The sequence below is a fragment of the Diceros bicornis genome, chromosome 14 (genome assembly GCF_020826845.1).
Source record: "Diceros bicornis minor isolate mBicDic1 chromosome 14, mDicBic1.mat.cur, whole genome shotgun sequence".
NCBI classification, from domain to species: Eukaryota; Metazoa; Chordata; class Mammalia; order Perissodactyla; family Rhinocerotidae; genus Diceros; species Diceros bicornis.
Window position 1 is genome coordinate 21,016,488 of NC_080753.1, and position 24,681 is coordinate 21,041,168.

Sequence of the window (24,681 nt, forward strand, 5' to 3'; positions counted from 1 at the left end):
TTCTCTTTAGAACTCACTTGAATCACATTTTCATCCCCACCACCCTATAGAAATTGCTCTTTTTAAAGTCACTAATAACTTTCATTGTTGCCAAATACATTGATCAACTCTCCGTTTTTCTCCAGATATCAGCGCTCAGTGGCTCTGAACTAGACTAGCACATTGCCACTTGCAGACTTTTTTACTTACTGTTCTCTAGCCCTTTCATTTCCTCAGATTTCTGCTCAAATATCATGTCATCAGACATATCTGCCTCAACCATGCAGTGGATAGGTGCTGTGGACTGAATCATGTCCCCTCATAAATACATATGTTGAAGCCCTAACCTCTAATATGATGGTATTTGGAGATGGGGCCTTTGGGAGATAGTTAGGTTTAGATGAGGTCATAAGAGTGAGGCCTTCATAACTGGATTAGTGCAGTTAAAAGAAGAGGAAGAGACACCAGAGCTCACTTTCTGCCATGTGGGGACACAATGAGAAGGCTAGCTGTCTGCAAGCCAAGAAGAGAGCCCTCACCAGAACCTGACCCTGGTAGCACTCTGATCTTGGACTTACAGACTCCAGAATTGTGAGAAATAAATTTCTGTTGTTTAAGCCACCTTGTCTATGGTATTTTGTAATGGCAGCCCGAGCAGACTAAGACAAAAGGAATACCTCTCCTACCCAGTCCTTCTCTGTGCACTCACTCTACTATCTTTTGTTCATAGCACTTATCATCTTCGATCTTTTCTGTGCTTGTTTATTGTCTGTCTTCCCCCACTGGAATGTGAGTTCCAGGAGGGCAAGCGCTTTGTCTGTTTCATTTGCTACCGGATCTCCAGTGCCCAGAACAGTGTGTAGCTGTATAGCAGGTGCTCAATAAATACATGTTACATCAACAAACAAATTAATAATAATAAAAATATTTCCAAACATCTATAAATCATAGATGTTTCATCATGGAAAGCGCTTATTTTCTTACTACTTTTTACCTGTAAAGGGATACATAAATTGTGTTTATTTAAAAAAAAAATATCTGTTAGTAACATTCAATGGCTATCACAGAAAAGTTCAGCAAATTTATAACACTTGTCTTTTAAATAGAAAAATCATTCGTCTTCAAGTTCTATAACCCTTTTAATTACTTTGCTTGGAGATGATCTGTGAAGCTGTGGATAGTATAAAAGATTTTTATGTTCATTCTAATCTCAATTCCAAGTATTGCAAAGATTCTACTACTGGTGATCTTTTTAAAAAGTTGACACAATGAAGACATCCTCCTGTACCAGGTAAGGTGAAAGAAATTGCAACATTGTCAAACTAAACAAGCGCATGACTACACCACGGTCAGCCTGTCTGTGTGCAACCACTGCTCTCCTTCAGGATGTTTTACGCGTCACGTGCAATTATTGGACATAGGGACTGATGGGGGGTGGCAGTGTCAGTCCACGTAAAATGTATTTAACTTTTTAATTAAAAATAAATATAAATAGGTGTTTCACTATTTCTTTCATACCCCAATAGATCATTTTAGACATCTCCCCACATTTTTTTTCCTACTTAATCAAATAGAAACCAAGAAGTATATTAAAAGTAAGTCTAACTGCTGTGACGTTTCTGTAAATATCTCCTTTAATGTGCAAACGGTTTTTCTGTCTATCGTCCAGTTCGCCTGCATTAGGAGGGCGAAGTTAAAGAGTTTTCTTCGTTGTTGATGGACCCTTCGTCAGTGGAAACTGGCTCTGTTGCTCCAGTCAATACCTAGGCTTGTTATAAGTTTGCCTGTCTTTACTTTTCATCTTTCTGAGCCAATCTGTTTAGGTGTAACTGTTGTTAACAGCATATATAGCGGAGTTTTGTGTTTTGCCCCAAAGCTTAAGTTTTTTTCTTTAATTTCTTTCAATTGATAAAAGTACCCTATTTACCTTTATTGACATAGCAGGTATGTTTTTGTCTTGCTTTATTCTTCTATTTTTTATTTTTCCATGCTCATTTTCTTTAATTATCTTTTATCTGTCATTTCAGAGTCTGCCTGCATTTAAATCTTTTAGTGGTTATTTTTAAATTCTGAGGAAACTAACTCGATATGTCTCAATTTATCAACTTTGAAAATGAATTAGTATTTTTTTCATTTGATAAATATGCTTTGAGTACCCACTGGCTGTCAGCTACTATACTAGATTCTGGGGATATGGAGTAGTGTCCACAATATACTTCTTTCCTTGACAAAATTTGTGATATACGAGAGGAATAGGCATAGTAGTAATAATGGCGGAGTCCTATATAGGACTTCCTACATGCCAGACACTGTGCTAAACCCTAACATACATATCAGCTCCTGTGGCAGTCCACCCCTGAGGTGGGTCCTATTACTATCCCCCCTTTGCAGATGAGGACCCTGATGCACGGAGATTTAGGTGACTTTCCTAGGGGCAGAGGTACAAAAAGAAAGTGCTGGTAAGGAAGCTCATGAGTCGTGCACTATCTGAAAAAAGAAAGTAGAGGGGAAGTTTCATATGGCTTCTAATCTGGCTTTATCTTGAAGAAATTCCTTGAGTTTTATTGTCTATGATAACTAGCCACCCTAATTTCAAGACTGATAAAGATATTTTGCTTTATTTTTGCTTTTCTTTGGCCATTTCAGGTATTTTTCTGAATAGAATCACATATTTAAAAAGATAATGGCTTTATCATATTTGGTTTACAGATGTGAAACCTCATTATCTTAAATCCACAATTTTCAAAGCCTTAGTTGATAAGAGATGACTGTATCTTCTTTCAAAATTTTTAAAAAACACATGAAGGGCCAAGGACACTCAGTTATTTACATATTGATGTGAATCAGATTGCTTAGCTCTTAGTCATTAGCTGAAAAGAACTTTCTTTAAAGAATTTTGGTCAGCCAGGAGTAGAAGTAAAGTAGTTTTGAACCTTAGAACAGAGAACATTAAGTGATGTACTATATTATGTACCTGTGGGAAAGAGAAAATTTGAGAGAGAGATGCTAGGAAGTTGAGATTTTGGAAATAAAGTGAGAAGACGTCAAACACCAACTTTGTGTTTTCAGAACTTGGCATAATACTGGACCATGTGGAAAGCGGTCAAAATTCTCTTAATTAATTATGCCCCTCCGATCCTTACATAAACTGAGTGCGTATGGGTTAAAGAGGTTTTTTTTAGATTACTTGGGAACATAACCACCATTTAAGACAGTATTCCTATGAGAAGATGCATTCTGAATTTAAAACAAACTTATAGGATATAATATATATATGATAATATATATTGGGGGATTCTGTATTTTAGTTTTAAATGTGAATTTTTATATGTTCACAAATTTTCAATGAGACAGAGCTGCTTGTCATCTCTAGAAACTCTTTTATCAAGTTTGTTTTCTCTGGAAGCAGAAAACTACTGGTATTAGAGACCAGTACTAAGTAAAAATTTGACACTTCTGCTTGATTTCTTGACAGGTTATTTAGGAAGATCGTGTTTCCTACTGAGTAAAGGACTCCATGATTGCATTATGCCTTATGTAATTTATGTCCGAGCTACTGGCAATGTCCTGATGGTAAATTAAAGGTGTATATTAATTCCATGCACTGTTAAATAGATGAAGTGTTGGTTACATATAAGAAAGAGGTCAGTTTTTTCAGGATAAAACAAAGTTGTCATGGGAGTTATACTTCAATAGGAGTTACCATGGTTCTTTCTGTGATTGCTGTACAGATTGAACAGAGATGATGGATTCATGGAGAGACTAGGGGTGATAAATAAGCTAAATTTAGGGGCCGGCCCTGTGGCGCCAGCGGTTAAGTGGGTTAAGTGCGCACACTCCGCTGCAGCGGCCCGAGGTTACCCGGTTCGGATCCCGGGCGCGCACCGACGCACTGCTTGTCAAGCCATGCTGTGGCAGCGTCCCATATAAAGTAGAGGAAGATGGGCATGGACATTAGCCTAGGGCTGGTCTTCCTCAGCAAAAAGAGGAGGATTGGCAGATGTTAGCTCAGGGCCAATCTTTCTCACAAAAAAAAAAAAAAAAAAGCTAAATTTATAAATTCATTTATAATCCATTTGAAAGTTTAGAAAAATAGTTAACTACATAACAGACAAATTTCTCATGTTTTAAGGAAGTATACCTTCTAAGCAACCCAAGGATGGAAGTACAGCTGGGCCTCAGGAACTACAACTCAGATATCAATGAAATCAATTTTTTGTTCTCTCTTTCTGATCTCTGCTTCTCTCTCTACATAGGCTTAATTTTTCTCTCCCTGTTGAACTGCATTTTTCACTTAGTAGATAATTGCTACCAGCAGGTGCCCCCAGATTAGCTTCATCACCAGAGAGAGGCAGACCCAACTCTCTGGATTTCCAATTTCAAATCTCAGGAAATGGCTTCTGATTAACCCAGCTTGTGTCAGTGTCCAGACCTGGACCTGGCAGTGTGGCTGAAAGGCAGGGCCATGCTGTGTCACTCTAATAGAAGGCTTGTACGGTAACTTTGCAGTGATGAGGCAGCAGGAGTGGGCAGACAGTGCCTTAGCTGCTTATTACACCAGACCATCCCTCCGTCCATCACTCATCATTTATAGCATGCCCATATATATTTTAGAGTTGATTTTGAGACTATCAGTGTTTTACTTCAGAATTGATTTTCATAATCTAAATCTAATTTCCTTTTATAAGCTATAGGGGATACTGTACAGCATCTTAGACTTCAAGGAAAATGGCTAATGAAAGAGTAAATAAAAATCACACTAAAGTTCACAGAATGACAGAGAGAGAAAGTAAAATATGCCTCAGTCAATCTTGTTCTCTTAAAAACTATCCTCACTAAAACTGTAAAACATTTCAACAAAACATTTCCTTAAATATGTTATTTTAAATACTATATTACTTAAGCAAATATTTAAATACTGTATTAGTTTCTCGGCATACTTGACTTGAATTTAATTCTACCTGTCTGCCAAATATCTTGAAACTCCAAATCATTTTCATTTGCCAGGTTAAATGTTTATTTTGTTTTCCCACATAATATGCTCTTTACAGTGTCATAAGCATACCAAATCTGATTTCTTTTTAATAGGGATGTGGTTGAATTTTTTCTTTCTTCAGTTAATGGTATAGGATATGCTTTTCTTAAGGAATATGTAAAGGTATGTTCACATTCCCCACCTACAGAAGGTGCCTGCTACCTTTGTTAGCTGTTGGAAAATAATACATTAACTTTCTTAAAGGAAATTCAAGATGTGCCCACTAAATTTACCTACGTTTTTGAAGCCTCACTATTATTTTCTTATAATCAGAATACCAAAGACTTTTCTTGTGCTGTAGAATGTCTAGTTTTACCTAACAAGCGACTCTGTATAGACTAGTACAATGAAAATGTTTTAGGCTACAGTGATTTACAAATAACTGACATCACTGGATTATGAGGTTTCCCTTTTCTTCTGCTCATCTGTGTTTATGTGACTCAAACATCCATTTGAAACTTTTGTTCTTATTTTCAGAGGATATTTACATGCCTTTGAATATTACCATCTCTTAGATATACTTCTCTAAAAAAAACTGTTTGCTTAATAGCTTTCAGTGCATATCTTATTTTAAAAAGACAGGTTTAATATTCACCTCCATATGAATTGCATAACGGTTTTTACTTTTTGCAAAGTTCACTAGTGCATCTTCTTAGGTTTCTTGTATGGGACCTAATTCGCTACAGTAAGGAGCATCTTGAGGAGGAGCTATTTGAAGCCATGGTGGTAGTGATCTTCCTATCCTTAACTTCCCTGAAAAAGAGTACCTGGAATTCGTTTTTCTTTCTCCATATATTATGAAAGTGCAGATTCTTATGAACACCCCAGCCTTTCTTCCATTATCAGTGTCACAAGGCCTCTTGATTTCCTAAACCCTTCTGTGTGAGAGGTGGGAGGCAGAGAGAAATTTGATACAGTAGATTAAATAGCTGTATCGTCGTTACAGGTGAAGCAGTTTGCACTCTTACAGTTTTAAAATATCTGGCTGTTCCCCAGAAGTTAGGAACCTGATGACTTCTCTCAGTGATATTTCTTCTATATAAGAATCATTGCACATAAACTGAGACTGTTTTCCAGTGTGGACTTGAACAGGTTGTCTGGTCTCTTAAGTCTTAGGACCCATGGCTCTCAAATGTTTCTAGAGGCTTCAGGACTTCCCTAAGATACAGGATGCCCACAGGACCACAGAGTGTCAGAGCTTTATTAAAGAAGAGAGAACTCAGTCACAGTGGAATGAACAACTTAACCTAGAGATTCCCCTCTTGTGTTAGATGCAAAACCAAGACCTCAAGTACAGGTCTTCTGATTTCCAGGTCAGCATTCTCCTCACTAGTCACTCCAGTCTTTCTCTGATTGTCTAGAATGTCTCTCTCTCAATATATAAGAATATTTCAGAGCTTTAGATTATGATTAAAAGTCAGTTGTTACTGTTCAGCACTGTTGATTTAGAATTTATGGAGATTGGGTTGGAATTGTCTTCACCCTATAACGTACCCTATCTGTTCCTTTTCAAATATATCTTGAATGTCATCTTGCTTTTTGTTTGTATCTTTTTATCAAAATAAAACAGTGCATAAATGTAGAACCTCTTGAGAAGTATGCAATGTTTGCATTTTTTGCAATTTTAAGTTTTTCATTAAAAAGTGAAGCAGTATTTTTCGGATATTATAGCCTGCCTGTTGATTAAAATCCACCCTGCATTTATTTATATCCAGCTCTGAAGATGTTCTCTGTTACTTTCAAGTTCCTTGTTCTCAGGATTGCTTCAGCCCTCACCACCCTGGGTCTGCTTCAATCATCTTTTCTGTCTTTGGTGAAATTTGAGATTGATGGCTTTTCATTGGCTATATCTAGGATTCCAGTAAGGGATTAAAATAGAACAGGTCAAAAGTAATGTCCCCATCCTGCCAGCCAGTGTTTATGCAAAATGCGTAGATGAGAATGGCGAGGCATTTAAGCACCCGTTGGAGCGACTCGTCTGTCAAGCCCCTTTTCATATCACTCACCTTTGTTGAGTTGCTGTTATGCTAACCCTAACATATGAATAAATTAAATGCAACCAAATCTGTCTCTTCCTAGACTAGAGTGTCTCAATCTTTTTGGAGCTAGGATAATATTGGTTATTTGTTTGACTTAATGTTGTCCTCTCCTTATCCCCTGAAAGCACTGTGTGAAAAAATAAATTTTTTTCATTTTTACATTAAAAAATATGTAAAATACGTTGCATTTTAAAAAAATGTTGGTGAGTAATATGATGGGAGAGCATCCTCACTGAAGCTCCTTTGAGGCTCCCATGACTGCAGAAAATCAAGTCTGGAAATCAGTATGATACAAATGTAATGACTTTTTACACATAAGTCATTATACACAAATGTCATGACTTTTATATCTCAATCGTATACCAGCATGATAGAGACAGCCACCCAATATCCATTTTCTCCTTCTTCCTTTGCAACAAAACTCTGGTTTATAGCTGGTTATATTGCCATCCAGACAAAATACCACATTCCTCTTCTTAGCTTGCTGCTAGGTTTGATTGTCTGACTGAGTTGTGGCCAGTGAAATGTAAGCAGAAATATTCTTTTGGACTTCGTATTAGTTTTTCTCAAACAGAAGGAATACACCCTTTTTCTTCCCTTCCTACAATTGATGGCTTTATGCGGATGTGATATCTGGAGATTTAGAAGCCATTCTGAATCATGAAGAGAAAGCCGCAGCCTATACAACATTATATGTCAGTTATTTCTCCATAAAGCCAGGGGTGGAGGGTGAGGGAATTAATAAATAAATAACTTTTAAAACTTGGGGAGGGAAAATAGCCACAACTTAGAAATGTCAGAGCAGATGCTGGAGGAGACTGAGATCCTCATAACTTCAGCAAGTGGTTATGTCAAGCCTGAACTGCTTATCTCCAGAATTCATTTATATGAGGAAAAATAAACTTCTATCTTGCTTAAGCAACTATAATTTGGGATCAGATTCTATGCAGCCAAAAACATTTTAACTAGTAAAACCTGTGAGTGAGCCCCCTAGATTGAGAAAATTGAGAATATACTTCTAGAACTAATTAGTGTCTTAGGGTAGAACAGTTCTGATATAAAAATTTTTGGTTAGTCATAAATGGAAGGCATTTGATAGTTCCAATCTATTTGACAATGATTGGATTCTGTTTTGCCTGATGCTAGTAGAAATTCAGGTTCTCTCACACAGTCTATTTCTAGTCTGTGCCAGTGAAATGAACTCGTAAGTTGTGAAACAAACTTTCTGTGTGCCACATGATGAGAGCAGGTAATTCTTAGCTGTCCTGTGAACTCATCACTTTTAATGTATCAAGGAAGCTGTAGAGATGGCTCATCCTAGCCCTCTAACACAAGCTTCTGTGTCTCTCACTGTCAGTCCCAAAGCTCCACTTTGGACAAGGCTAAGGCCTTTTACATAGGACATTTATTTTTTTCCCCTTTGTTAATTTTTTCCCCGTTAATTGACAAATTAAGTATATTTTTTATATTGAAGGAATATTTTGTCATGCAGCTATTGATTTTCAAAGGGCTGTCATACCCATAGGACAAGTGTTAATGTCTTATGTTTTAGCCTAAGTCTCATATTAATTTAAAGAGTTTTGTTTATCAAAACTTATCAACATCAAAAGGTTGAAGAAATCATTCAGCATTTATTAGTATGTTTTCTGTGTCTTAAATTCCAGAGGAAAATAGGGGAAAGGATTTGATTTTAGATTTTTGTTTGTTTGTTAATCAAAATATCCATCCTGCTGCTTAAGAAATTAAAATACTGTGCTATAGAAAATAAGTACCATCTGGGCTGTGTGTTTTTCTACCTCCTCTAAAGAACACTATGCAAAGGAGAGTATGCAAATTAACAGGGCATGCTTCGTTTAACTATACTTATGGGATACCTGATGTGGTACAATAGAAATAGTATTTAAAAGTTGTGTATAAATCAAATTGTAGTTTATTTCATCATACTGTAAATGTACCAGGAAAACACCAATATAAAAATTCTAAGAGGATTGCTTTTGTGCTATGAAGAATCTTAATGTATTATTTTGGCAAGGTCGTATTTTCATCGTGTGGATTTTCATCACTTATTTCAATGTTGCGTATGTGTTGTTGTTTTAATTCACCTGCAACATTTGGTCAATCTGGTTATGAAACCTATTGCACAGTGATCATCAGGCTTGTTGGACTGCTCTGACTGGCTAATTAAACTCTGCTCTCCTCACTTCCACCCCCTGCTCCTCCCACGTGGAGCCTTTTTGTTGCTTCTTACTCTTTGGAAGAGGGTGACCTTCCCAGAAAGATGAGACCATGCTTATGTCACAATAGTATGATCCCACTTCAGGCCTACAAACTAACAACACACAGACGCTTTATACATATTCTCAAAGTCTTTAGCCAATGTATTTGTTCCCTTATAAAGTCTTTATTATAGAATGACAAAATATTTTTTATCTGTTACCAAACTTTTTGCAGTATGCCTGTCTTCTTTCTGATGTTCTCTTTAGACTGCATGATGTTATGACTGGGACATCAGCTTTGAGGTCAGACAGAACTAGGTGTTCAAATCACGGTTCCATCCCTTATCTTGTCCATGATATCCTTGTTACCCTAGACAAGTTACTTAATGTTTCTGAATCTCAGATTCCTCAATGGGACTCACACCTTAGAACTGTTGGGAAGGATTTGTGATAACATATGTAATGTACCTAGCTTAATGCCCAGCACATGTGTGTTTAAGAAATAGCAGCTGTCTTTGACAAAATCTTCTTTAAAAAAAATGTATAGTATGGCTAAATTCCTATAGATACACATACAAATGGAATTTAGTTTAGATACAATTTATTTCATAGTGACTACAATCAGAAGTGAAGAATTTACTGCATATATGAGGTATCAAGTTATTGGAATATCTATCTAACATTGACTGCTATCCTCCAATAAAATGACTCAGAAAATGTAGTGTGTATCTTCAGAAGGCACTATGTAAGATAATTCGGTAACATTTGTTACAGAATCTTATATCTTATTAAATACCTTATTCATGTTAGAATGCATTTCTAAATCTTATCAAAACTGCACATAGCTCAAGTTTTAGGGTTTTCAGTTCTGTAAAAACTAAACCAGTTTCTTATCAGCACTACTAAAGAGCATTTCAGGTAGAATTTTTTAGATTATTATAAATCTTATAGGTTTCTAGAGTTATAACATGTAGTAGTAATGTCCAATTGAACTCCTGGGGTAAAATTTTACTTGGGTAAAATTTTCTTGGGTAATTCTATCTGTATTCAGATAGAAAATTTCATATTTGAGTAAGGAGTTTTGTTATAAGAGTCAGTGATATAGTGGAAGGAGCACTGGTTTTGGAGTAGGAATCTTAAATCTTTCTAGCAATATGTCTTACGTTGACGAAAAGTCACAGAAATTCTCATCCAAGCACTTAACACACCTGATCCTGCTTGGCATCGGAGATCAGCAGGGATAAGGAGTATGTGGGTGGTGATGCTGGGTGAAGAGTACACAGGAACTCTCTCTACTGTTTTTGCAAACTTTCTGTTAATTAAAATTATTTCAAAATATGTTTTTTAAAAAAGCCACAGAGAGTCAGGGAGCTTCCATTTCTTTTCTATAAAATGGAGATGATAATAGTAGCTGACCTTCCTACCTCACACAGTTGTTGAGAGGATCAAAAAGTAAGGCAATATACATAAAACTCAAAAATGCTGCTCTTCTCTGCTATGATTCCTCCTCCTTGACTTCGCCCATTTTACCACCTCTGATCTTCCTTTCTTCTTGCTGCCGAAGTTGTCCTTTGCTTCCTTAAAGATTTTGTGGTTATTTATTCAAGGTGAAACCCTGCCTCACATCACCAGGTTACTAAAACAGTCCTCCCTTCTTCGTGTTTCTTTGTAATCCATTCCACACTCTTCGTGGCATGACTTCTTTAAGGTTTCTTACTTAAGAATGAGGCCTAATGGCCACTGACATTTAATCAAATAGCAGTTATAATACATTTACTCATGAGTAAAGGCTGATTAAAATTTGGGCACTGACATCTGAGGATGGGAATTTCATCATCAAATATCTTAACAGAAACCATTTTGTTAAATAACCATAATTATAGGTTTCGCATTTATGATTCCAGGGGATTTTGCTATTCTGCGTTCTTTGAAGCCCAAGAGGCTGTTGTAGTGTTCAGGCTACTTGAAATACTGAATCTAAATAAAGCCAGGGCTGCTTCAGGAGATAAGTCCCTGCAGGACTTTATCTATTGAAGATCTTGAACGCATAATTATTTTAAAAATGCTTTCTGTTTTTGTTTATTTTTTGAATTAGGTAGACTTTTTAAAGATGAGAGTTGAAAATAGACATTAATTTTCTGAATGTATAGACAATGCTGCTTTTTTCTGTTAATTAGGAATTTTCGTTTATTACATTTGAAACAGAAGCAATTTTGATAGCTATAATTACTATTGTATTCTCATTATGGTCATATTTGGTCAAGTCTGTTGTCTTCAGTGATTGAATCTTGGCATACTTAGGAAATCACGTTCTTCCTTTTGTTTTGTGTTAACTCGTGCCTTCAGCTAGATCAGTCTCTGTGGCAGATTTTTATTGATGAACTTACTCATTTCTGACTCATGAAAACAACTCAGCCAGTTATGAGAAAAGAAACTTCAGTTTTAAAATGATTAAGAGAATTCTCTTTAGTGGAATAAACAATTTAATTTGGTTTGTTTTGTTTCTAATCTTAACTCAGATGGTGTCCAGTTGTAAAAGCCTATTTTTCTTCTGTAATATATTCCCTTGAGAATTTTTCCTAGACTGGTGACTTCATTTCTTCACTCGTATATAATGTAATAGACTTCATTATTCATCTTTTCTTAGTTTCATCTTTCTTTTTGAATTTCTAAAGCATGTGTGATTCAGATTTACTGTTAAACATGTTTTTTGATATCCCCATTTATTTCAAAATTTGTTTACAGCAGTATTTTCCTTCAAATGAAAATTCTAAATGAAGAATTAACCTTCTTACTGGGACACCTTCTTAATTTACTATATGAAGAGCCACTTTTTAAAATATTTTATAAACACTGAGATTGAAACTATCAACATAAATTATGAACGGTGAAGACTATAAACTGCTCTTTCTAATCCATCATTGAGCCAATTATCTCTGCTACTGCTAAACATTTCTGGCAGCAATGGTGTACCTTTCAGATAGGGTGTAAGATTCTGATGAGAGGGAGGGCAGGTCCTATTGTATTGGCTCAGGAGGGTTAAAAGTAGCAGTGTTTGTTCTGGTCCGTGTTTTAGGGGCACTCTGGTATGTGATCCACAGATAAGCCTGTCACTTTTGCAACAGACCATGATGTCAGAACCAAGGAGGGATTTAATGGAAATGACACAACATGATTACGTTTTAAAAGCTCACTCTGACTGATATATGGGGATTAGTTGTTCCTTCAGTACCGTGGTCGTCCTGTGAATCTCACGTTTGAAATGGCCTCTGTTTTGAAACCAGATATAGAGAGACAGTGCTTGTTCCTTGAAGGGCAGGCCGCATAGGATAGCATGGTGGTTTTCAGATGCTCTCCTGCAATTTTTAATGTTTCGTTGAGAAATACCTTGCAGAGGAGAAGGAAAATTGGAGGGCTCTAAGTCTCCTTCTCTCACCTCTATCAAAGCATTTCTGCTGTTGGCAGTTTCATTTATGAGAGTTCATAGTAAAAAGAGCATAGAGTGGAGTAAGATAGACCTGGTTTCAGATTGCAGTACTTGCCTAGCAACCTTAGACAAGTTACCTAACATATCTGAGCTATCACTTCTTCAGTTTAAAAATAGGAATCAGGGGCTGGCCCGGTGGCGCAAGCGGTTAAGTGTGCACGCTCTGCTGCGGCGGCCTGGCGTTTGCCGGTTCAGATCCCGGGCGCGCACTGACGCACCCCTTGTCAGGCCATGCTGTGGCGGCGTCCCATATAAAGTGGAAAAAGATGGGCATGGATGTTAGCCCAGAGCCAGTCTTCCTCAGCAAAATGAGGAGGATTGGCAGATGTTAGCTCAGGGCCGATCTTCCTCTCAAAAAAAAAAAAAATAGGAATCATATCTGCCAATTGAGATTATTGGAAGAATTAAAAGAGATAATGTAAAAGACCAAGCATGGTACCTAACACAAAGTAGCGCGTCAACCAACGTTAATCCCCTTTCCCTTAGACTAGTGGTTCTCAGTTGGGTATGATTTTGCCCCATAGGGGACATTTGACAATGTTGGAGACATTTTTGGTTTTCACACCCGAGGGTGTGCTATTGGCATCTAGTGGGTAGAGGTCAGAGATGCTGCTACACATCCTACAGTGCGCAGGACAGTCCCCACAACAAAGAACTATTCAGCCCAAATGGTCAGTAGTGCCAAGATTGAGAAACTCTGCCTTCGAGGTATTAACTTTTCTGTATAGAGAATATAGAAAAAATACATACATGTGTTCATTCCATCAGTATTTATGAAACACTTACTGTGTGTCAAGCTCTGTAGCAGCTTTGAGGATTTAGCAGTGAATAAAATAGACAGAGTTTCTGCCATCAGGGAGCTGACATTCTAGCTGGGGAGAAGTAGACAGTAAACAAATAAATAAATAATATTATTGTGGCAGATGGTAGTAAGAGCTATGAAGAAAAATGAAGCAGGGTAATGGATAGAGAGTGGCCTGGGGGCAGCTGCTATTTTAGGTAGAGTGACATCAACAGCTTCTCTGATAAGGGGCCCTGAAGGAAGTGAGGAAGTAAGCCAGAGAGTGATGTGGGGTTAAGATATTCTGGACCAGAGGTGTAGCAAATGCAGAGACCCTGGGGTGGGAATGTGTTTGTCATTTTCAAGAAACATTAGGATAGGCCAGTGTGGCTGGAGTGGAGTAAGTGAGAAGGAGAGTGATAGGAGATGGCATCAAAGAGGTAATAGGGAACCAGATTATGTAGGGATTTATAGGCCATTCTGAGGATTTTGGCTTTTATTCTACATGTGATGAGAAACTATGCCATCATAAATGGCATGATCCAATTTTCATCTTTTAAAAGACTGCTCTGTCTGTTATGATGCACATAGACTGGAGAGTTGAGAGTAGGAAGGAGGAAGAGTGGAAGCAGGAAGACGCATTAGGAGATTATTGCAATAATCCAGGGGAGAGAGGATGGTGATGGCCTGGACCAGAGTAGTAGTAGCGAAGGTGGGAGGTGATAGAAAGCAGTTCATTCCAGATATATTTTAAAGGTAGAGCTGATGGAACTTGCTTAGAGGGAATTAATTGATGAATTAATCTAAGATAAAAATTTTATTTTCACATGTTAAAAAAAAAAATCTTTATTGAAAAAACTTAGTTGTATTACATAGGAACAACAAAGGGAGATTCCAAGCAGGGCCCGCCCTTGTTCTGGCCAGAGTTCCATATATCCGTGAAGAGGACAGTGAGAGCTGTGCTGTACTGACAGGCTTCTCCCTTCACAGGGTTCTCTTTTAAAGGGGCCAAACTTTCCCACTATGTAAGTGAAGCCAGCCTCCGTTCGGTATGCATGTTGCACTGCTTGAGAATTTGGTCTTGGCTAAATCAAAATGGAAAGGTCTACAGCTCTAACTCAAGGTTAAAGAGAAAGTATGAACTAAATTTTATGCGGTAGTGGCTTTATAAACATATTTTCCAGGCAATGTTGTAAAATTTTACCCTAAATGACCAAAATATTTAACTATATCCTTGTATGTTTGCTAGACTTTAAAGCCATCTGGGCTCATCTGGATATTACATAAACCTATGAGAATTTTTAGGGATATTATTCAGAATACCTAAGGAGTTTACACATATTAACCTCGTATGTTCACTTTTGGATATACAGCTAAATAAAAACCACAAAAAAGGATTACAGCATCCTCAATCAGGAAAATAAAAAAGAGGTCAATCTTCTATTACTTTAAAGAACTAATTGAGGCAAAAACTCACATAGTTTTTTATATTATTTTTCAACTTAGTTATTACAGACCATGTTTACAGTTTTAGCAAAACATTGGTGAAAAATAGTACTAGCTACATAAGAATTTGCAACGAAACATGGAGTTAGGTTGTATGATACTAGGTTATTAAAAAAAAAAATACGTTTCTTAGCACACATTTTATCCCAGGACAGGAAATATTTTATTGTGTTTAATTTTCCCCACTACTAGCTTAGTAAATTCAGATTTAAAAATTTTAAATGGACATTAAACCAATTTTAAATGTACTATTTTGGTTTTAAGAACAACTATATTTTCTTTACATAACCAATTCATGTTGATTCTTGATAGTTTAAATATATAGAAAACATTGATTAATATATTTAGACCCATAAGGTATAGACCAAAAAAAAAATCCAATATTTTGAAACAACTCTATTATGAACTAATACCACAAATATCCTTTTGTGTATTTCTTGATCACTGATGCTTTGTACTTGCTGAGAATTACTCACTTATTTTTAGCACAAAATTCCTTTTAAATCCCTTGAACATTCTCCTAGAGTCAACAGCTATTTCTTTAGGAACCTTCATATGATTACTGTAATACATTCTTAATACCTTGGACTTATAAAATTGGTGTATTATAAAAGTCACTCTGGGGGAACAAATTAGCACCAATGGAGACCTTATTTTTTAGGCTATGAAATAGAAAATATACTCTATTTTTATTCTATTATATAATTCAGAGAAAATTCTGGGTCAAACTTAAGTGAACTTTTGATTTCAAGATTACATCAGTTCGGGTTCTGAGTTGATTAGTAAATATTGCAGTAGCATTCTGCTTTCTCCCTCCCTCCCTCTCTCTTTCTCTTGCTGAGAACATGTACCCTAACCTATGCTGTTTCTCTGTGATTTTCTACCTCTTGAGTAACTGCTTTGATTATTTTTATGTATGTGGACATTTATTTAATGATCTCCTGTAAGTCAAGCAAAATTAACTCAAAAGGAAAGACTTCTTTACTTTTAAAAATCTTTTCTTTTCTGATTGTAATTCACTTAAGAAAAAAAGGAAACATTGCTGAAATGTGTGACTGAAAAATGAAAAGTTCCCTATATTACCCCCAGAGATAAATACTATTAAAAGTATAACACATATGCTTCCAGAGGTTTACACACACAAATGTGTGTGTGTTCAAATATAAGTGGGATCAAAGTTCATACATTATGGTTGGCAACTTGCTTTTTCAGTTGATGATACATTCTCACAGATGTCATCTTTGATGAGAGACAAAAGTAGCACGCATAGAAAAGTGCAGGGGTATAATACTATCTAGAAGAACAAATATGTTTCGGAAGAGAGAAATCAACGTGACCTGGGATCTTCAGGGAAAACCTCCTGGAGGAGGTGGTACCTATGCTGAAAAGGAAGGAGTTAAATGACCATGTGCATGGAGGAGGGCATGGCCAACATAGTAATGAGGGAGGGGCAGGGGACAACAAAACATGGCAGATGTGACAAAGGGTGACCTGACTGAAGCAAAGAATATGTTAAGTTTTAGTGAGAACAACATCTGCCTTCATAGAATGGGCCAGATTATGGCTACAATTGGAATCCAGGCACTTGAGCTTGAAGTTGATGCAGTAATCAACTGAGAGCCATTTGTTCAAGTTTATGAGTCAAAGGAATGAAAGTGGTATGGGGATGGAGGAGGGCCTACTGTGGTGAGGTCTTGCTATATGCCAAGGCCTTTTCTCTGTGTTTTTATTTCAAGTAGTTGTACCCAGATGGGTTGGGAGAGTTAAAATATTTGGAAGGAACCAGCCAGGAACCTGTTGCAGTACTCCAAGCCCAATATGATGAGCTTTGTAGTGGCGTAAAGTCAGGGAAATCTACCAGATGTTTTGAGGTAGACTCACTTGACCCTTGCAGAGAGGAATCTATTAAATTACAAAGTGACCCAGGAAGCAAAACGAGCACTCACCTGGGTATCAGGTGCCTCTGCAACAATCCAGGTAAACCCTTTAACTTTTCTGGACCTCAACTTTGTCTACAGTGAGTTGTGGATATAGTTAGAAACTGGGGATATAGTTTCTTCAGCATTCTATGCTGTTTACTGATCTGTTAGTATCCTTCTGTACACGGACCACAACATACATGAACATGCATAAACATTCCGTAATCCACATGTTGTCATGTTGCTGGATGCTGCTGCCAACCACTCCATTTGAAGTTTTCAAGTTCGGCAGCCAGTTCCTGTCTAACATGAAGTAGTTGGTAGATTACCATGGGCATTTTGCCTTTACATGTAGAAAGGGCTTTGCGTTTCAACTGTAAGACTTCTAAGAGTAATCAAAATGAGACTTTTCTAAAATCCAAGGCGGAAGTGAGAGCAGATAAACTTTCCTCTTGGTTTAAAAGTTATGTTCTGTGATTCTGTGTTGCTAAAGAAAAATAAATGTCATGTGTCTTGAGAAGATGCCAAGAGATATGCCAGCACATAGCTTTTGTAACCTTTAAAATGCTTCGGTGAAAGCATGCAGAGAATTTAAAAGAAACTACATGCTGTTGAAGTAATCCAGCCTCAGACCTCTAACTGGTATAGGCAGGGGCAAGGGGTGATTGTCATTGTTGAAAGTATTTTTCAAAGACGCAAGCAGTTTCATGTTAATTGAAATCAAAACTTTTCACTGAAAATTTCGATTAACAAATATGTGCTAAGAGTCCGTTGTGTTCAAGGTATCGAACAAGCAAACAACTTATACTAGGTATTGCATCTGTAGGGATATTTGCCTCCCTGTTTTCATTTAGGTAGGGCCTAGAAAATGGGTTCATGTGGCATGGAATTCTGCCTTCTAAGTTTGTTACAATAACCGGAAAAAGCTGTAACTTCTTGGTAGTGAGATGAGTGATTATTAGCATAACTGTACTCTTTTATCTTTTTAAAAAGCTATTCCAATTAAATTTTAAAATATTGTTGGGGGCCCGGCCCGGTGGTGCAAGCGGTTAAGTGCGCGTGCTCCGCTGAGGCCGCCCGGGGTTTGAGGGTTCAGATCCCGGGCGCACACCAACGCACTGCTTGTTGAGCCATGCCGTGGTGGGGTCCCATGTAAAGTAGAGGAAGATGGGCATGCATGTTAGCCCAGGACCAGTCTTCCTCAGGAAAAAAAAAAAAGAGGAGGATTTGCATCAGATGTTAGCTCAGGGCTGATCTTCCTCACAAAAAAAGATAAATAAAATAAAATGTTGTTGGGTGTTTGGAAAATTTTAGGAGTAATTCTTTCAAAAGTAATTTTTCCATGTATTCCCCTCTGTGATAATGCTGTGTGCTATATTGTAACACTGTTAAGGTTCAGTTTCAGAAAAGCCTCTGAGTATGTAGTATATTTTTACGTGTGTTCAAGAGCACTGTTGATACCTAAAGAAACCAAGGAGTGGGTAGAAAACAGATTAAGCAGAAAACAAACTGAACTTGCAGATACAAGAGCATGACTAATCCAAGAATGACGTTACATTCATGCGGCTGTCTGAGATCAGGAGAGCACTATGTAATTTGAGAATGTTCATATGAACAGAAGCTATGATTAACATGCTATGATTATTCAGTGATGTACCTCAGAGTAGATCATTTAGGACCCTATTTTACTTCTAGCTTTGCCTATTTATTAACTATATGCTTTAAAAATTTTTTTTACTTCTCTAAATCTGTGTCCTCAGCTGTAAAATGGAACTATTAAAAGGGTTTATCCTAAAGGTTATTGTGCTGCTCTGTGTAAAGAGTAGGCATTGTTATTTCTAATCATGCTGTTTTACTAGGATTACGATTCCCCCTGCCCCCACCCCTACCCTGTATCTTTTCCCAGCAATTTCTTTTACTACCAGGAATAGAAAAGGGCTGCCAACGTGCACTTTAGTGTGGATTGGAATGGGTGATCTGAACAGAGGCAGAAAGGAAAGTGGAATTAGGACAATACAGAAAACAAGAGCCAAACTTATTTAATAGTTGGCCAATGTCTTGATTTATGAATCTTTGGCTTAAAAAACTGCCTAGCCTCTCTGGAATTCGTACAATTTGATTACAAATATTTCTAAATAGGTTCTTGGACCCAATTCCAACATGTCTGTGGGGGGAGCCTTCCCCACATCAACAAGCAGTTCTCGGTCGCCAGCAGGGTGTCCAAGAATTCAACTCAGTTCAACTCAATTCTGACACTGTCTACTTGGAGACAGCATCAGATTCCACATGTTAAGAGTTCAGTCCTACAAGATTGCTCCCCACTTCGGATGCCACTGGCAAGCCCATGTTGGTACCTGTGCTTCTGACCCATAGGCTACAGATTGGAGGTTTCCATGACCTACCTCCTCCTTGGGTTTCAGATGCGAGTTGCAAGTCCAGGTTGTTACCTGTACTTTTGACCGACTGGCTGTAAATCAAGAGGTTTCCAAGACCTTTACCTCAGCTTTGATTAACTTGCTCAAGCGGCTCACAGAAGTCAGAGAAACATTTTACTTACTAGATCACCTATTTATTGCAAAAGATTATAACTCAGGAAGAGCTAGACAGAAAGGATGCATGAGGCAAGGTATGGGGAAAGGGCTCGGAGTTTCTTTGCCCTTTCCAGGCATGCCACTAATCCCAGCACCTCCATATGTTCATCAACCTGGAAGCTCTTCGAATCTTGTCTTTGTGGGTTTTTATTGAGGCTTCATTATATAATCATGACTGATTAAATCATTGGTGTTGGTGATTGAACTCCATCTCCAGTCCCTCTCCCCTCCCCGAGGTCGGGGGGGTGGGACTGAAAGTTCACCCTTTAATCACATGGTTGCCTCCACTGGCAACCAGCCTCCATCCTTGAGTGCTTTCCACAAGTCACCTCATTAAAATAACAAAAGAGGGGCCAGCCCCGTGGCTTAGCAGTTAAATGCTCACGCTACTGGCAGCCTGGGTTCGGATCCCGGGCGCGCACCGATGCACCGCTTGTCCGGCCATGGTGCGGCGGCGGCCCACATACAGCAACTAGAAGGATGTGCAACTGTGACGTACAACTATCTACTGGGGCTTTGGGGAGAAAAAGGGGAAAAAAGGAGGAGGATTGGCAATAGATGTTAGCTCAGGGCCAGTCTTCCTCAGCAAAAAAAAAAATGAGGATTGGCATGGATGTTAGCTCGGGGCTGATCTTCCTCACACACAAAAAAAATTAACAAAGGACACCTTTTCACTCTCCACACTTAGAAAATTCCAAGGGTTTTGGGAGCTCTGTGCCAGAAATGGAGATGAAGACCAAGTATATATTTCTTCTTATAAATTGCAATATATCAATTATAGTTCGTGATTTTAAATCAGCACACAGGGATTTATAAGCATTTCTTTTGCCTCAGTCTATCCATCCATCTATCTGCCCAGTCATTCAGCTAGCCAGCAGACGTTTACTGAGGCCCAGGTAAATCCAAGCTAAGCATTGGCCAACACTGAGATTACGGAAGCGAAACATAGTTACTATCTTTAAAGATAGCATAGTCCATGAAGGTTAGATATTTACTGCCTTTCCCAGTATTTAAGGTGATAGTATATGGACAGGAGATGATGCAATCGGGTGCTAAATGATTTGGATCCTTTTATAAGGTGAAATTTGTCCCTTTCTTTTGGTTATTTGAAACACTTCAAGAGAAAGGAGTAAACAAAAATTAGCATGATGAGCATATCTGAATCATTCTCAACATCCTCAAGTCCCAGATAGTGTCTCTGATTTCATCTTGAGCTCACTTAACCACGTGGCGCATAGCATGCATGCACTGTGTCATGGAATATTCAAGCACATTCGTATTAGTACGAGTGCTTCCCAACCTTTTTCATGTCATGGCACATATAGAAAATGATAATATTTTTATGCCACACCAAGGTAAATGGATAAGGCAACTTGTGGCCAGATACCAGCCTGGGAGTTCTGTTGCCACAGGCTTCTGTGACGTCCAGAAGGTGGAGGGGAAACCGTATCTCTGCACACTTGTGATGTGTTTGCAGCACACCCATGCACTATCAGGTACATCACAGTTCATGCACTCTGCACTAGATTATGCCCAGGTTGTGCCTTCTGTGCTGACCAAGGGCCTCACTAAATTCGTTTTCTCATGAACAGTTCGGGCAGGTTAATTGTAGTGTCTCCATGAAACGTTGTAGAGAGACAATGTACATAGAGTTCAGAGGATTCCAAAGAAAAATATTGGAGTAAAAAATTACTATAGGTTAGAGACAGCTTTTTATAATGAAAATAGGCTTGCTCAGGAATTGGGAGTCCTGGGCTTCAGTTCTAACTTAGTCACTTTTGGCAAATCACTTCTCTCTGAACCTCAATTTCCTTATCTTTAAAATGAGAGGGATTGAACATGATGAGCTTTAAGCTGCCCTCTAGCTCTAATATGCTATGGTTTTGTACTGCCTGTAAATCTTGCTGTTGAGTCAACTGCTTTGCACTGAGTGTTTGCTGTGTGCTAGGCACTGTGTAAATGGCTTCCTATGCATGCCCTAGGGCCAGCTTTATGGGGCTCCTGAGATCAAAGGTTACTGCTTGGGAGCTAGAGGAATTGAAATCAAACCAAGATGCTTAATGAATAAAAAAGAATAGGCGCTGAAGAGAGTGTCTGAAAGGAATGAAGCTAGCTGCAATAATTTACAGGCCTTCAGTGTCTTTTACCTGTAATCAGATGATAGGCTTTGCGGTTCAGTCTTCCAACTAGCTAAAAACCTCACTTAGTTAAAGCTGGCAACCCTGGCAACCTTAACCTCTTAGGATAAGTTTTCCTAACTTTCATTTCCAGAGATACTTATTACAGATGCGTCAACTATCTAAGCATACATACAGAAGCCAAATATTGATTGTCCAACTTGGTGGAAGAAAAGTTAGTGTTAAGACTCCTGTTAGGAACTTTCTTTTTCCGTAGTTATCCACGTCCTTTCTGTCTAGCATGTGTTGAGTGGATGAGGCTCCCTGGCTGGAGAGTAGCAGAGAAGACCTGTAGGAATGCACAGATAATCAAGGACTGGCTGCAGTATGGTGATAGTCATTTGCCCTGATCAAAGACTAAAACGGTAGCATTTGTTCATTCTACCAGTGTTTTATTGCTTATTTACCATATGTCAGATATTTTCTAGGAGCTAGAAATTCAAATCTGACAGACAGACCAATAGACAGACAGACAGACATACTACATACATTAAGAATACAGTGTTATCAATCTTAGAGGTTTTTTTAATAAACACATTAGTTAACTGATTTGTTACGTACAAAACACATAAATTCTCACTTTCTTGCTTCCTATTTTCCATTGGCAAACATTTATTGAGTCATGTGTCAGACACGTTAAAAAGAAGGATAAAACTAAACCATACATTCATATATCAAAAAATACTTCTAAGTACATAAAACTTCACCCAATAATATACCCTTAAGGAAACATGATGTTCTGGATGCGTGCGCAAGAGGGTACATATGCACATATGTATGTGTGTGTGTGTGTGTATATATATGTACACACACACATATGAGAACATATGACACATAAGTATGTGTGTGTGTGTAATATTTACTTGTATATGTTCAAAAAGGATACTTGAACCTAGAGGGTAAATAAACAAGAGAAGTCTGGGTTTGTGTCAGTGCATATGTATGTTTGTGAGTATGTGTTGGGGAGATTAGAAAGGAAAGGAGGGAGGGAAAGGAGGAAAAGAAGGAAGAGGAAGAGGAGTCTGTGGTCTTGGAAGGAGCCACAGTAATAAATTTTACCTTAGCTCCCCCTGCCCCATCTATCTTTTCTGTACTGAGCTGCAGCTAGTGCACCATTATTAATTCCATGAACTGATTTATCATTGGAATTAAGTTGACCACATACCCAAATCAAACAAAATGAAAAAAGAATAATTTCAGTTTAAAAAAATATAAAAATATCTACAGACGTTGGAAGTGGTACTTATGTACTCCAACAACTGTGATAAAGAAAACTTGCTGAAAGTCCTTCCAAAGCAGAAAAAAATTTAAAATCTCAGGAAATTTTTTCCTTTACTGGCCAGAAACTCATTCCAAGAAGTACCAGCCTGTCTCATTTCAAAATGCTTCCCTTGCCAAGGAAGCGGAAGTGGTCATATTCTTTCCCACCAAACTATGGGTGAATTATAATTATCCTACCTCTTGTGGGACAATGAAGCAGCAAACATCTGCTATACTGACTCCAAAAACCCACGAATGAAACTATACCAAGCTGTGAATCATACCTGGACTCAGATTAAAGGATTTGTGTTGTGTTTACCTTTTTCTTTATTTTCTTTGCAATTTAAAATATGCATTTGTTAGCTCTGGCTCCATGTTCTAACTGAGGGGAAATATATGGATTCCATTCATTGACTCCTATTTTAACATTGAAAAATCCCAGCTTTAAGGCAGATGGACAATAATAGTTAATAACAATTTTTGTTTGTTATCATTTCCCCACAATTTTCTTTTTCTTGAAAAGGATGGTACAGTTAAGAAAGTTTAGAAGTGCACAATCTAAGAAGTGAAGCCATTTAGTTTTTTCTTCCACTATAATGACAATAACAGGGGACTGGAAAATGGTATTTTAAACTTTATTTCCAAAAGAAACAAACTTCAAAACTACTGTTACTTACCATAATTTTATGTATTATGGTATTTATGGTGGTACTAAACTGTTTATCTAGAGTAAGGAAAGGAAAATGGAATTTCAATTCTAAGTTTTAGCTGTGAAATATATATACTAGTCTACTAACTTTAAAAAAAAAATTTTGTCTTTTTATCATTGTCTATTAGAGAGCAGAAAGACAAACTCGAATTATGGATTCAGCTCAATATGCAGAATTCTGTGAAAGTCGACAATTAAGTTTCTGTAAGTAAGCATTTAACTTTGCTTCATTATATGTTTAAGAGATTATGTGTTACAGATATACTAAAGTATGACACAATCTCTGTTCCTTAGAAATTGGTGAGTTTAATATATGCATAGTTATAACTGTTACAGAAACAGCCTCTGCATTGTAGGGGAGCCTATAAAAGATTTTACCCCACTCTACTGTTTTGCAGTTAATAGTATTAAGAGGTTTTAAAGGGTGCTAGTTAATACATAGCCATTTAACTATTCACATTACTTTTAGTCAGAAAAATCCCATTTTTCTTAATATTCCCATTTTAATTTCTTTTCCAGTTTCTTAGTCATGTTTACACTATTGCTGATTGTACTTGACCCATAATGGACTCTAGTAGTAGTCATGACATTTAAAAACCCCTAATATTAATAAATAACAAACTTTCCATTTATTTATGCATACTCATATTACCACAAAGGAACATATCAATAGTCTCTTCCATTTTTGCCTGTGACCTCCTGCTATGGCACGCATTCAGTGTTAGCCAAATTCATTAATCCATGCTCTTGTAATACTGATAACCTAATGGTAAAATTAGTACTGTCCTGTCCCTGCACACAGGCTTACTAAAAGTACATAAAGGCTCATGATAAATCGTGGGCTGGATTTGTAGCAAAACATCCTTACAGCAACAGTTCAGTGATGACTAAGACTCTCGGGGTAAAGGTCAAAGAGTAAGTGGGATGAAAAGTCCAGTTAAAATCTGACCAAGTAGCACATGACCCTGGTCTGAGGGATTAT

General features: G+C 37.6%; 1 protein-coding gene across 9 annotated transcripts in view; it reads left to right on the forward strand.

Moving 5' to 3' along the window:
• The window catches only part of SUPT3H (SPT3 homolog, SAGA and STAGA complex component), a 534,834-nt gene that overhangs the window by 375,053 nt on the left and 135,100 nt on the right, over window positions 1-24,681 (forward strand). For all 9 annotated transcript variants that reach the window (XM_058554232.1, XM_058554229.1, XM_058554231.1 and 6 more), the window contains one exon: window positions 23,828-23,903. In XM_058554232.1, the coding sequence (XP_058410215.1) occupies window positions 23,828-23,903 (76 nt within the window). The remainder of the gene's footprint in view (window positions 1-23,827; window positions 23,904-24,681) is intronic.